This window comes from Ictalurus punctatus, chromosome 16, assembly GCF_001660625.3.
Source record: "Ictalurus punctatus breed USDA103 chromosome 16, Coco_2.0, whole genome shotgun sequence".
Classification (NCBI taxonomy): Eukaryota; Metazoa; Chordata; class Actinopteri; order Siluriformes; family Ictaluridae; genus Ictalurus; species Ictalurus punctatus.
In genome coordinates, this window is record NC_030431.2 from 21588829 (window position 1) to 21604911 (window position 16083).

Genomic DNA, 16083 nt, shown 5'->3' on the forward strand with positions numbered 1-16083 from the left:
ATAGATTTTACAAATCACTGAACCTATATTAAAGTCATGAAAATCAATCTTCCAAAAGATATTCCCTCAGCAGTTGTTTTGATGATGGCGGTGGAGAGCTCTGACTAACACGTTGCCCTAAAATCTCCCATAAGTGTTCAACTGAGTTAGGATTTGGTGAGTAAGGTCATAATGTATGATTTATATGATTTTCATCCTCATCAAACCAATCAGTGAACCCTTGTGTCCTGTAAATGGGGAACAAGACGCTTCATGTGACATCATCACTACGCACATTCAGCCAAAGCCCTCTTCAAGTCATATATAACTAAACTATATAAAATATAAATAGACTACTCATGTACAAATGGTGTAGTTGAGGTATTCCTTTGGAAACTATATAAGTATCCTTTAGCCTCTTAGCTTGGTTTGGAAATAAGAGACTAGAGACAGATATAAATTTTTATTTGAGATTAAAGCACCAGTCTGTTTATTTGGCATTACACAAAGTGAAATGTTGGACATTGTTTTGTTATATGGTTGGACCAAAAAACACACGTTAATGAATAGGAATTAGTCAACTAGGCAAACATATTACACACTCCTAATAAATGTGGTCATATTATAGTAAATGGAGTGGACTCATAGTTTAGATTTCTGCTCCACAAAGCTCCAGAAGGATCTTTCGGTAATCCCCTGATGTGTCCCCCTAAAAAAAAACAAAAAAAAAAAAACCACGCACACACACACACACACACACACACACACACACACACACACACACACACACACACAAAGAAATAAAGTATGTTTAACAGCAGGAACGGTTTTCACATAAGGCAGGTTAAGGATTTTCTGTACACCACAAGGCCTAGTGGTCTGAGTATTATTTCATTTCATCAGTTATCCTGAGCAGAAATGTCACAGGGGAAATCCTGAGAAGATCCGAAGCGTGTCTGAATCTTCTGTTCGGTTCATTTCCCCCCCATGATGTGCATTTAATTCACTCGGCAACACATGATGATTTTGATCTTTCATTTCGCTTGAAAAGACAACGCACGATGGACGTGATCTCCGATGGACAACTTGAGGTACTTTCCCAAACCACAAACACTTCTGGCTTTCAGACATTTTCAGAAGCATCTACTCTGAACGTAAATGCTCTATAAGGGGGGAAAAAGTAGCGTGCTATTTACCCAGTGTTCAGCCATTTTGGATCAGTCTTTCCGAACGATGTGTATTCGGAAACATTTGGGATTCTTTATTCTGACCACCAGGTATCGATTAAGTACACTCTATAATGTGTATCATCATTGTCCATAAAACTGTCTGCCAATCAGAGAACACTATACTGCTCTCAGCCAATCAGAACATGTTGTAGGAACACACCTTACTGCACACTTCTCAACCAAATAGGCAAACTGGATATAGGAGTGAAGGAAAACATACCATGCATCCTAAATTGGCATACTTATACTATGTACTAAAAGTATGTCCTCTTTTTGTGTGTATTAAGAGTATGCGAATATTCGGACATACAAACATATCATGCGACTCCTCGTTGCATTTCAGCCTTTCTTCTTCCATCATTCCTTATGTCATTTCTACAATATAATTTCTACTGTGTCGTTACCTTGATTTATTCGTCAACACTTCATTTGAACCTCTCTAAAATGTAGCCTTGAATTCGGCGACGCGAACCATCACAAAACTCCTCCTGAAAAGCTGTACACGGATCCACACTGCGAACATTTACTGGAAACAGTAGACCATACCAGTAACTTTGGGATACTCATTTCCTTGAAATGATTTCTACATACTACGATTTGGGACACACTAATTCTCATCTCATACTGTTTAGTACGGATAGTATGCCAATTGGGACGCAGGGATTGTGTGCGTGCGTGTGTGTGTGTGGGTGGGTGCGCGCGCGCGCTAGGTACTGACCTTGATGAAGGAGTTCAGAGTTTTTCCGTACTGCTTCAGGAACTCGGCTTTGATGTCAATCATGTCAATCTCAGCCCGAGAAACCATCACTCTGATCAGGATGCTGTCAGTGGTTCCTAAACCCTACACACACACACACACACACACATTTCAATACGTTCCCTTTTTAAAACATAATTTCTTATATGGACTGTGTGGTGTGATCCTCTGATTATTTTACCTTCATGGATTTGTAAAGTCTCTCGGCGAAGAACGCCGGCTTGCTCCTGAGGCACTTCACTGCAGAACAAAGACACACAACACACACTCACTACCCTGTCTGAATGAAACTCACATTTCTCACACAGCTACATTACGGATGTAGTGTTGAAGGGACACTCCAGCCAGAATCAGTCGGAATACCAGGAAATCTTCTCATTACATATCTTGGTGGTGTGACTAAACCCTTGATCTGCAATGGGTTGAATTATTATTATTATTATTATTATTATTATTATTATTATATTTAAATAAATACATCATAACGATGCAAAATTTGCCCAAAACACTGAATCTGACAAATGCATACTCAATAACAGTTTTATGCCCCTTGAAATAACAGATTATTGAGTAATAATGATGTGTTCAGGAGAATGAGTCTGGACCTATGGCGAGAAAAACATCCTCCAGGCATCCGGACATCTCCCTCTTAATGCTGTCCTCAATGTCCCGGCCAGAAATCTTCTGGTACTCCTGAAACACTGCAACAGGAAAGGGAGATCAAATACAAATACATTTCCAGTAAGCTGCATGAACTAGCAGAAAAGAAATCAAAGGCTTATAGGTAAGTTTTGCTACTAAATTATACAAATAATCTCAAAATGATTCCTTATTTAAAAATATATATATATATATATAATAAAATTTTAAAAACACTTGCAACTTTCTACCACAAGGAGTCAGTGTTGAGTCTATGATTTTCAATACTGTCGTTTAAACCCCTCTGGTCCCTCTGGGTTTCGTCACTGTACTCCCTGTATTAGTGCACTACATAGAGTGTGAGAGTATTGCACTATGGCAGAGGTTCTCAAACCTTTTGGAGCCAGGGGCCTCTTCCAGTGTAAATCCAAAAATAAACAGCTATTCGAATACGACGCTAATCCAGATCATCATATTTATCTACTGGAGCCATTACAGTGTTTAATTCTTTGAGTAAAACTGTACTTAGGTTCAAACAAACTACTATTATTTATATAGCTGATAAGAGATGTGAATGAGGAAGCGCATTGTTAGATAACGCTAATAAACCTAGGAGTGTTGAACGCACCTCTAAGCAAGTGGTTCCTGTTCCTCACGCACAAGATGGTGAGAAACTTGACCTCGTCTGTTCCCCAGCGCGCCTCACCCGCGTCAAAGATCTCCTACAGAAAAACACACATCAACAGTGTGTCACATACACGCAGAATATTATTGTGTTTAATTATGCACAGTTTTAGTGGCGTTAATGCTCCATGCTCACCTTGGCATCCTGTTTAACGAGTGCGTCATCCACAGTGGTGCTCTCATCTCTCCCGGCCTGTAAAAGAAAGAAAAAGTTGTTAGTGATTAAGAGACAACGACAGTTAACGTCGTCATTGATTTAGAACCGAGTTTGAATTATTTTTACTTGGGTTTAAATCTCCTAACCATCGTCAGCAGCTTCGTTTATGTGGTTTAGTTTTTTTCTTCTTCGCATTTGTAACTCATTTGTTATTTTACAGTTAATATTTTAATAGTAGTGGTAGTATTAGGAACAGAAATAGAAGTAGTAATAGAGGGTGTCTGAAAAGTCAGGAACCAATGAGAATATACTGAGCAAAATCTGCAAAAACATGATACAGTGGTGTGTAAGGGTGAATTTATGTACAGGGTGTCCCAATTTTTTTTTTTTTTTTTTAGCAAAATGTCTTCCAAAATGTTTCATACCAAGTTTTATTTTTTGTCAGATTGCCTTCACAAACGAAGAACGTATTGAAATCGTTCTCGTGGCTGAATCGGGAAGCTGTCATAAGATTGTGATCATTTTAACAGGAAATAAGCACAACACACGATACTGTCGCCAAACTTATTAAGAAATTCATAAAGACTGGACTTCTTGCGGACCAACTGACAAGTGGACGTCCGCTGACGTGGTGCTGGCAAACACAGTCCCCTAGGCATGGAGACTTTTGGGACACCCTGGAGTTTTACTCTCATTGGTTCCTGACTTTTCGAACACCCTGTTTGACAAGTATTAGTAGGAGGAGGAGGAGGAGGAGGAGGAGGAAGAGTAGTAGTTAAAGCAAGAATAGAACTAGTAATAGTAGTAGTAGGAAGAAGAGCAGGGAAAGGAGGAGGAGCAGGAGGAGGAGGAGGAGGAGCAGGAATAGGAAGAAGAGGAACAGGAGTAGGAGGAGGAGGAAGAGGAGCAGGATGAGGAGCAGGAGTAATAGGAGGAGGAGCAGGAGCAGTAGTAGGATGAGGAGGAGGGGGAAGAGAAGCAGGAGCATTAGTAGCAGTAGTAAGAGGAGTAGGAGTAGTAAGAGTAGCAGGAGTAGTAGTAGGAGGAGGGGGAGCAGGAGCAGTAGTAGTAGTAGTAGCAGTAGTGTAGTAGTAGTAGTAGTGGTAGTGGTAGTGGTGGTAGTCGTAGTAGCAGTAATGTAGTAGTAAGAGTAGTAGGAGGAGGAGGAGGAGGAGGAGGAGGAGCAGGAGCAGTAGTAGTAGCAGTAGTGTAGTAGTAGTAGTAGTAGTAGCAGCAGTAATGTAGTAGTAGTAGTAGTAAGAGTAGTAGTAGTAGGAGGAGGAGGAGGAGGAGCAGTAGTAGTAGTAGTAGCAGTAGTGTAGTAGTAGTAGTAGTAGTGGTGGTGCAGTAGTAGTGTAGTAGTAGTAACAGCAGTAATGTAGTAGTAGTAGCAGTAGTGTAGTAGTAGTAGTAGTAGTGGTGGTGCAATAGTAGTGTAGTAGTAGTAACAGCAGTAATGTAGTAGTAGTAGTGTAGTAGTAGTAGTAGTGGTGGTGGTGCAGTAGTAGTGTAGTAGTAGTAACAGCAGTAATGTAGTAGTAGTAGTGTAGTAGTAGTAGTAACAGCAGTAATGTAGTAGTAGTAGTAGCAGTAGTAGTAGTAGTGTAGTAGTAGTAACAGCAGTAAAGTAGTGGTAGTAGTAGTAGGAGGAGGAGGAGGAGCAGGGGCAGTAGTGGTGGCAGTAGTAGTAGCAGTAATGTAGTAGTAGTAAGAGTAGTAGTAGAAGGAGGAGGAGCAGGAGCAGTAGTGTAGTAGTAGCAGTAGTGTAGTAGTAGCAGTAGTGTAGTAGAAGTAGTAGTAGCAGTAGTAGTGGTAGTAGTAGTAGTAGTAGTAGCAGCAGCAATATAAGCATTGCTCCTTTAAGAGCTCTAAAGCTTAAAGGTGTGTTTTGCACAAAGCTGCAGTTTCATGTAAATATATGCACATGTGCACTCATTCGTTCAGGAGGACTGAACACACCTGTACAGGTGCACTGTGACCTCAACATTGCATCTGCAAGGCAAAATACACCGGCAGGATGTGTGTGTGTGTGTGTGTGTGTGTGCTGCATGATGCATATTACCGTGGCCAGGGACACCAGGACCCTCTTAAACATGCCAGATGTGTCTCCGCAGATATCATCCTCCAGATCACGATCGTTCTCTGCCATCGTTATAAATTGAACAGACAAGAACACAAAGCCATGCGTCATTTGCATATCAAAATGCATATCTGCATCTCTTTATGCAAAACATATCAAACGGACACAGGCCCAAGGATCAGTGTTAACACACCATGTCACCTGATGTCAGGTACATCGGGTGTGTGCCTTTCAGTCTTAGTAAAGGAGGCATGGCTTCATATCAAGAGGCTCATGGACACCTCGACTAGACTATTAGACTAGCTCTAAAATCCCTAAACATGATTTGAGCTTGTTGGAAAAAGTATATGAAGGATGTGTACCTTTCTTGTAGGTGGCAGCAAGAGCTTTAATCTCAGTGTTGGTTCTTGAAGCCAAAATCTCAATCAGACATGCTTCATCAGTTCCAGCACCCTGAAATGAACACACAGGCAGAGAATTTAAACGAGACCAAAATCTTAGCTGTGTTCCTTTCTGGAGAACACATCTGCCTTAGCTGCATCCTTCGTTGTAATCAAACAGGAGACCATTGCTTTTGGGATTTCCTTCAATGTCGGTCCATGCTACTTGTTTATTATTTATGCTAGTTATTCCCAACTAGCTCCCCAGCTTCTTTTTCAGCGATTGAACACAGCTACTGCTCATTAAAGACCTTTTGTTAACTAATTAAGGCTAATTAGGATACGTGATTTTATCCATGACGTCTTGCAGACTACAAATGAGAAAACCCAAGTACGACTATAATCTCCAGCACGGGCTTTATCGGTAATAATGACTCTACACGGCGCGATGGTTTGGGCCACCATGTTTGATGATGTGAAAAGAATGAAGGAAAAACACGCAGCTCTTCCTTCGTATGAAGCTAAAATGGGTTCGGATAGCAGCTGCCTTCTTAACATAAAGCGTTTGCGTTAATAAACGTAACTGATGATGTGAAAAGGGTTTACTCACCTTGATGGCGTTTCTCAGCTCGTAGGAGTCGTAAACAGGCGCAGGCATCAGCAGCCCACACACGACCTTCTCGAAATTACCGGTCAGCTCCGACTTTATATCGTCTTCCAAATTCTAGGACGCATCAGAGCAGATCGGAAATGTTAACACTGTATGTGTATGAATGAGTGTGTCTGCAGATGTGTGCGTGTGTGCGTACAAGTGTACATTCATATCTATATTAGGGATGTAACTGAATACTAACATGTTTACATGAATACAAATACACATAGGCACTATCTGGGTTTCGTTTCACTTTGAGCAAAAGAGGTGTGCATCTGGACTGCATCAGTCACGCAGAAGAAAATAACAAAGGAAGTTACTCTCATGCACAGCTGGAAAGGTGTGAAGCGCACATTTGCCAGGTCTCAGCGATTATTTCCACTCGAACTACAGCCACACAAATGACCTGAATCTACAGTAGAATCTACAAAAAGTCTCAGTGTTTACATAGGAAACAAGCAGTGCTCGTTAATTGTCTCGTTATTAATGTTTCTGTAAGTGCTAAGACGTCCAGGATCTGATTACAAACTGAATGAAATAAAAACATCTGGTGCAATACATATATGTTTTCTTCAAGTATAGAGTTCAAACTATATTACTGGCTGGAAAAACTCTGATTTTAATTGCAGCCCGAACTAGATATATAATTTTTTTTCTTTTCTTTTGACGTTGCTTACTCGGTCACATTCGACAGAAGACAAAAAAAAAAAGCTTGCCGGAAAGTTCCACAAGAACATCTGGCTCAGGAGAATAAATGTAATGTTCTGCAAATTGCTATCGTGCTATCGTATATGTTCCGGTCTAGACCACACCCACTTCCGGTTTAAAATCCCAGTTCGAATACAGATATGAATATTAAGGAGCATTAAAAAGCTATAGATACAGACACACACACACACACACACACACACATTGCGTTACAGCCCTAAACCGTATGCATACATTTGGCTATGTGTGGTTGAATTTATATCCATAGACAAGAAAGATGCAAATATATTCAATATACACACACACACACACACACACGCAGTGATACCCTGCTATACGATACAGACAGATTTAAATGTTTTAGCAACACTGTAACTCAATACAGCCATCATAATACAGCCACTGTGTATCGAAATGTCAGAGAGCAAGTGAACTACGACGGCCTGAAAGAGAGAGTGATATATAAGAGAGAGAGCGAGAGCTGTTTCCGTTTTCCTGTACGTGTACATTCAGATGTGTGTGTGTGTGTGTGTGTGGTGAAATGGCATCACAAATGATCATGTGCAATTAGAAGGCAGACAGTACGTATGCACACTAATGAGAGAGACTCCATTTGTCACACGAAGACATAAATCGGCTTTCAGGATCCGAGTCGTGATTTGTGTCGTGCATTCCTCGTTTATATTTTTTAACAGCAGGCAAACCTGATGAATATCCTGTAGCGATGAAAAGCACTGATCATCACTAAAGTTCACTCGGTGGCTAGCTAGCCTGACACACGTTCTGCAGCTAAACGGTTCTGGTTTCTACATTATATTGAGCAAGTATCTGATTTAAAAACGGAAAACAACGTGACTTTCGCGCTGTGCTCACAATCATGACCCAAATACCAAACTATATAATCAGAAACAGACATCCAAGAGGAGTTAATCATTAAAAAAAAAAAATGTTCAATGTTTGCAATACTGTAACATTTGCGTCTAGTGAGAGACACCAAGACAAACAAGGAGCGCGAGAGAGAGGGAGAGAGAATGCAAAAAAATGATATTCACAAGGAAAAAAAATGTAAATATAGCTAAAGAGAGAGAGTGAAGCAGGAGAAAAGAACGAGTGTGTGTGTGTGTGTTTGTGTTCCTATGAGACGGGTCGTAGGACGTTTCCACCCAAGTGACTCACACTTTCTGTCCACACACACACACACACCATCAGGGAAATCTACTTTTTCCAGATGCTTCTACAAACAGCATGGCCTTCCTGACTCCTCATCACGTTACTTTGCTGTTTAAACGTTTTGACGGTGTGAGATCGCGGACACGTCGCCTGAGAGATCGATAACGCTCGACACTGTATTTGCTGTTCCCGACGAGCTAATGATCGACATCCGCTACTTCTCTTTTAACACACTCACACACAGAACCATAAATGAACCGTCAGCAGCGCGTTGGTTATCTCGTTTCCTTATGAACGGAGCATAAATGCAAGTGGAGTAAGACCGCCATGTTCTGGATCATAAACCTGACAGTGTGTTTGATTTCAGACCGAGATGTTTAGTCACTGTTAATGAATGATTTTTGAATGATGTTAATGAATGATCGGTCCCCCTTAGGGATCAATAAGGTACATTCATCCATCCACCTGCCCCTAGTGTGTAGATTTTACAGCAATACAGCTGTACTGATTTATCTTTAATATCCGCCAGTCTTCTAACATCTCCTCATTTCAGTGCTGATCAGAAACAGAAACCCAAAATCCCCCAAAATCTAAAAAAAACAACAACATTCTTTTAATTAAAGGGGGAAAAAAATCTCACCTTTCCTACAGACACTTTATAGGCCTCCTTAATCTTCTGCCTCTGCGCAATCGTACGATGAGCCAGAACGGAGATGATCGCTGCCTCATCGGTGCCTAAAAAAAAACCCCACACAAAACATTAACCAACAACAACAACAACAACGTCATTTCTTTTTTTTTCTTTCTTTTTTTTTTTTTACAGCACAAAGTAAAGATATGGGAACAAGTCCATGAGCTAATTCCGCTCATTATTTACTATTTATTCATAAACCATCATTCAAAGTTCATAATGTAACACAGCGAAACTAATATGAAAGTTCTGACAGTCAGAAAAGGAAGTTTCACAGATATTAAGGTTAAATAAACAGTCTGATCATCACATCTCAGGAAACGGCAAACCAAAAAAAAAAAAAAAAGGTTTCTGCTATTACAGGAAATGCGATTCAATAATCAAACGAAAAGCAGAATCGCATTCCTTAAAGTGCTTTACGTTTAAAAGTTCATATTGTGTTTCAGATAAATGAAGAGAATACAATCGGAAATATTTCAAATACTTCTGCAGTGACAAACTTGATTGAGATAGTGTATTAAACATCCAGCAAAGGCTTCATGGGAAAAAAAAAAAAGAAGAAGAAGAAGGAAATAAAACCAAAACAAGGTTGTGTTCCAAACTGTGGTGGAGGAAGTGCTGAAAAGTGATACTTTCATGTAATTATTGCTATCGTGTTAAACTCTTACTGAATCAAACCTGGACAAGGCAACGCAAAATTAGAGCGAAAGGTTCAAACGATTCACACTTAAACGCACGTATTTAAAGTATTTCGAAGTGAATTATCCGAACAGAACTTAGAAGTTCAGGACTTTTTTTTTTTTTCTTTCAGTGTGGTCTCACACTAAATTTGTAACAATTTGCATTCAATTTGGATGAAATGTGATAAAGGTCATTGTTTGGGTTGGGGTGGGGTTAGTGCTCATACCCCTTGTTACGAGTTCATAATAATAAAATCAAATCCGAAAGCATCGTGCTCCCTTGTTTGAATTTGTGCAAATGTTATTACATCATTTCTGAAGAGCTGAGACCAAGAGCCAGGCTTTACACAGATACTGTTTGAATGGTCGGGGTATCTATAAAATAAATAAATAAATACATACGTACATACATTTTTAATTCTCAACTTGTGATTGGTCAGGAGGTGTTGATTAATTCTCTTTAGCAGAAGCTCTGACAATGCTACAGGCTGTGATTCAAATTCAAATGTAATAAGTCGTGTGTGTGTGTGTGTGTGTGTGTGTGTGTGTGTGTAGCGTTTTTGTTAACACACCTCACGATGGATTCAGCTGATGCCAGTTACACAAGACTAACTTCATCTGTATGTCAACAACATGTCCCAAAACACAGAAACGTCCTTCTGCTCCGAGCTCTAACACGATTAAATGCTACAACATTTCACATTGTGTTGTTCGGCCATGCTTCAAAAATTATCCAACAAGAATCTTAACATTCCAGGAAAAAAAAAAACAACAATGAGGTTGCGCCTGCCGCAACGCACTCTGACTGTTTTTTTTTCCTCCCTGGAGAAATAAGGAAAGAAAAATATGAATGAAACACGACAGGGCATGGTGATATAGGAAAATAATCAATCAATGACGCAGGGGTGTGATGGAGTTTTTAAATTAAGGAAAGCACATCTGTCTGTCAGCAGACAAATCCAGCAGTACATGTGCTTGGTTCTCTCTCTAGTAATTCTCCTTTACTGTACCAAGAGAGCTGAAAGGAAGTGGTTTTACTCATTGACTTATCGATTCTTCTCAATTCTCCGTCTCTCCTCATCAAAAGCCTTTTCCAATATCAGGTCAGTATTAGAAATATTAGCAGTGTTTGCCATAAAGTAGCTAAGCTAGCTAAATTTTTACTGAAGAAGGTAGTGACAACTAGCTAGCTAGACCAATAAACAAACAAATTTCCACAAATAATCACAGATAACTTTATATTTACAAAATTACAAAGATAAAGCATGCCACGAAGTATTTTATTCTTCTTATATGAGTCTTTATTGGTCACATATACAGTAGAGCACAGTGAAATTGTTTTCTTCGCAGGTCAGGAAGCTGGGGTCGGAGTGCAGGGACAGCCATAATACAGTGCCCCTGGAGCAGAGAGGGTTAAGGGCCTTGCTCAAGGACCCAACAGTGGCAGCTTGGCAGTGCTGGGGCTTGAACCCCCGACCTTCCGATCAGTAACCCAGAGCCTTAACCGCTAAACCAACAACACTTTGGACTTCGGATCCATTTATACTTGCCTTTATTGTCTCCAAAGTTAAAACAAGTTAGCTCCTGTTATTACTGTCACGTATGGCATTTATATGAGGGTTAAATAAACACCTTGCTCATGGGCCCAGCAGAGACAACTTAGCAGTGCTGGGATTTGAACCCACAACCTTCCGATCAGAAGTCGGACAGCATAACCACTGAGCTACCACTGCCACTTTATAGCGTTATAACAGTTAATAAGACAAACAAACTGCACCCTGTGCTGGAATTATACACCGTTTTATATCTGTTTCTGTGGATCGTTCCATATATGCCTTATAGAAATGTATTACAGGGAGTGTATTAATATAAATGTTACAGTCAGAAACACAGCTGCTGTTACAGAAAATTAACCAACGCCTTCTGACCAATCAGAATTAAGCATGAAGCAACAGTACTGTGGTATTAATTATTACGATGTCTGCTTGAAGTGAGGAGTAAAATATTTGACCAAAACTGAGGGCGCACTCCTCACCTGCTCCCTTCATGGCCAATCTCAGCTTCTCTGCGTCGATTTCGGCATCGAAATCCGACGCCTGCGAGACAGTACCACGGTTTCCAAGCTGAAACACCAAAGAAAAGAAAGACAGACAAAAACCACTCGCATCACCATCCACGATAACCATAATGCACGTGTTCACTGTCAAAATGTCAAAATACGAAATTTAGTCAGAGCAACTCTGACTCTGAATCTATTTACCTGACTAATGTAAAAATAACAAAAAGGACTGATTACACAGCCAGTGTAAGGATTAGTCCAAAAATCATGTGCTTTTTTTTTTTTTTTAAATGTTATAGGAATAACTGAAACTTACCGCTGCCATGGTGTTCTTGGTTCAAGCGGGAACACGAGAGATGCACAAACTGCAGGAGAAAAGATAACGATTAAAGATAAGACCCCTAGTGTACTCTTTCTCTTATAGTCCGTCCTTTTTAAACGTGACGTGATATCAGGAATCCCTATAACACTTCGGACCCTGCCTGGCTCGGCTGTCCTCTCATTAAGGAGCACACACATAAACACACACCTGTATTTACCTCTTGCCTCACCTTACACACAAAAACAAAAGGGTTTTCCCTAAACAGCGTTTAGCACACACGCGCACGCACACACACACACCATTCAACCCACATGAATCATTCATCACAGCAGTGTTATACAAACAGGGTTTAACCTGAAACAGGACTAAACTGAGCGGATCACCGTTCTGAGAGTGTATTACACCAAACACTGCTCGCCATCTGCCTGAGCAACTGTCTCACTGCGAAGATTAATGGAGTATTAATGGCTGATGTTCAGGTAATGACTACTGGTGTGCGTTACTGGCCAGGTGATTCCTTTCAACACACAAAATATATATGTTGTTATGGTCAGAAGGTGTTGGTTAATTTTTTTTCTCTAACAGTTGCTCCGGCTATAATACATATCGCAGGTTTATATTAATGCGCTCCTTGAATATATTATCGTTTCTATAGTAACAGCTCATTCACAGGAACACACACCCTACATAAACTTGGAGGGAAAAGGTGTGTAATCATATATATGGTGATGTTTTCTGTGAGGAGCATAAAGTAAGTTATGGAAGGAGTCTCCAGTGTCAAAGGAAATGTGTGTGTGTGTGTGTGTGTGTGTGTGTGTGTGTGTGTGTTTATATATATATATATATATATATATATATATATATATATATATATATATATGGAGGGCGTTCTAGTTTCTAGTAGGTGTTAGGTAGTATATATTTGGGTGTCTTAGTTCAGTACTGTACATATTTGTGTGTGTGTGTGTGTGTGTGTGTGTGTGTGTGTGTGTGTTCAGCACGGTTGCATGTTACAGTGTTCGTGTGTGTGTTGTAGTGTGCTCTAGACATCTCCCCTGCTCATTAGACCAAGTTCAGGTTTGCAAATGTGCTCCCACAGTATTATCATTGTTGATTTTATTATCAGTCACGCACGAGCGCGAGAGCAACGAAACGCAACGGGGGCGCGCGTCACGTCACGTCAACCACATGACCCTTTGCATTAGTTTACCGTGTTGCCTATAAACTCTGACTAATCCTGTAACTCAGGGTTACGGGATTAGTTTCGATTTGACCAATCCAATCTAATCCAATCCAGTCAGGCTTTACTGTTACCATGATGCTGGTTATCAACACACTCTGTCTTTGATCCTTAAACTACGATCAGTCCACGAGCGCGTGCACATAAAAACGTGTGACGTCGGCACCGAACAACCGATAGCGTTCAATATGGAGGGAAAAAAGGAGTGCATAGTTCCGGTCGAAAAGCAAGAAATTATTTTGCAGAAATATGAGGGATTTAAACCTACATTAACGGAAAAAGAAAAAAAAAAATACACAGTTGTGGCTGCCAAAGCTCGGGAACATTACTGTGTAAATGCGTCAGTTTACTTTTATAGGCTCACAAAATGGTTATAAAAAAACAAACAAACTTATAATCACACATCTTTCATGTAATATAAATGTAAACTGTTTTAATTGAATGTTTCTCTGCGAAGTGGGGAATTCAATTCACTTTGAATTAATTTAATTAGTTGCGTCACTAATATATATATATATATATATATATATATATATATATATATATATATATATATATATATATATATATATATGCCACTTTACTCACAGCTGATTGGTCCAAACTGGGTTTGAGTTCTCTTACCCAGAACATCACCTGCCCCTGAGCAGGTCATCCATGGAGTGGTGTGGTGATGAACACTGGTCAAAACCGAGCCACTTTCATGGTACCTAAAAACCCAGGGTTGGCACAAACTAAACTGAGACCTACCTGTCTATCACCTAAAGCAGCTTCATGGTACTGACCCCTGCTGTAAACTCACTCATACCCGAGACTGTGTGTGTGTGTGTGTGTGTGTGTTCTCTGTTCTGCTCCAGGCTCTCCCAGTGCGTTCATATATTCTGTCTAAAATCGTTTGAAAGGGCAAATGAGGGAGTTTTCGCCGCCTACAGGCTGAAATTATAAAAGAAAGAAAGAAAGAAGGGGGGGAAAAAACGGATCACAAGACAGCGGAAAAGTTTTTAAACTTGACTAACACTTCCTGTTTCGCCACGAACAGTTGTTGCCTTGTTCATGGTAATATCCGTTATAACTTGTTTACACTAACAATGATGCACAATAACAATGTATTCCAGATCACATGATTACAGCTTGTTATTGGATCAAACAGTGTTACAGTTTACATTAGGATTAAAACCGTGTGTTAAAGTTGATATGGTATTGCTAAGACCAAGTCTAGTGCAGTGAAAGAGCTCAGGAGTGTACACGTCCTACCTGCAGAAATAGTTCAGCACTCCACCGGGAGAAACAGTGAAATGAAGCTGATCCTTCTGAAAGCCTGGGTGTGTGTGTGTGTGTGTGTGATGTGAAGTGGACTCGGTTTGTACACACGTATGTGTGTCGGTGGGTGTGGACTGGGGTCGGGTTTCATTTCCGCATCAAACCCTGCGATATATTAGTGGCTGTGGATTCTGTCATACTTAATCTAGGGTTGAATTTTTGCTAATGTAGCAGTTTGACTTAACTGGAGGGTTAATGGAGGGTGTTGACCTGATATGAGTGAAATCCGACTGCACACGAGTGACTTTATCCTAGAAGTTCTTCTATATCCTGCTGGGGGGGAAATAAATAAATAAACAATAGAAAAAAAGAAACACTCATAGCATTTGTAATGGTTTTAATGGATATAATGAGAAATTGTATTGGTTTTAATGGAAACTTTTAATAGTCCCTGTGGGTCTGTACTGGTAATTTGTTGCCTTCTATGGTACGGTCCAGGGTCAACCTTGGTTACCACGTTCATATACATAGGGTAAAACTTGTTGTAGTTTTGATAAAAGTACAGTGCCACTCCTTAGTTGTCAAGTTAGATTTTGTTTTTCTTTTGTGGTAATGGAAGTATATTTTGCTTTTAAATAGAATTTAATATCATTTGTTGATCATTTTCAAGAAAGACTAAACTGTCTTACTACCAGTTTGTGGTCCAGCTAAATCATAAAGATGGCATTCATGACAGGAACGGTGTTGAAATCACAGCACACTCGGGAAAGATCATATTTCCTGTTCGAGTGTAATGTAATCTTAAAAAAAAAAAAAACAAACAAACAAAAAAAACATTTAAAATAATTCAGACTAAGACATGTAGAAACCATTCACTTCAACAAACCTTTTCATATGAAACCAGTGTAGTCACAGTTATAAAGGCTGCCAAAACGAGCCTAACAGCAGTCAAGGCCTGGCTTTAAAACCTTTTCTGAAATTTCAACATATCACAGTTTCACGGTTATTATCGCCAGCAATGCAGTCTGATTCGTTCTGTACCAGCGTCCACATTCAGACAGAAGATTTAGAGATTGCAGGATCTTGGATTAAACCTAGCATAAAGTCTATTATCCAGTGTCCCCTTAAATCGCATGTTATATCTAATGGATACCATTTTAGGACCAATCATGTTAGTGGTTTTAATGGTTAGCTGATGGTTTGTAATGGTATTTGCAGTGGAAACCATTAGAATTTCTGGTGAATTTCTGTATTCTAACTGTACCACTCCTTGTTGCTAGGGTGGTACCCTCAAGCATACACCTTTAGTACTTTTAGTATGTATCTTTTACCTAAAAAGTGCATGTTGTGTACCTTTTAACAAATAATGGTCCATTTATGACCACTATAAGTGCTT

General features: G+C 39.8%; 1 protein-coding gene across 1 annotated transcript; it reads right to left on the minus strand.

Annotated features, from left to right (window-relative positions):
• Positions 1 to 430: 430 nt before the first annotated feature.
• anxa4 (annexin A4) lies at positions 431 to 14785 on the minus strand (the record flags this gene model as incomplete). Its single annotated transcript, NM_001200258.1, is given in 13 exon segments — positions 431 to 688; positions 1927 to 2049; positions 2147 to 2205; positions 2571 to 2666; positions 3233 to 3326; positions 3425 to 3481; positions 5508 to 5587; positions 5888 to 5978; positions 6516 to 6629; positions 9076 to 9170; positions 11842 to 11929; positions 12182 to 12230; positions 14682 to 14785. Coding segments are annotated over 12 exon segments (966 nt in total). The 3' UTR covers positions 431 to 628.
• Between the last annotated feature and the right edge of the window lie 1298 nt (positions 14786 to 16083).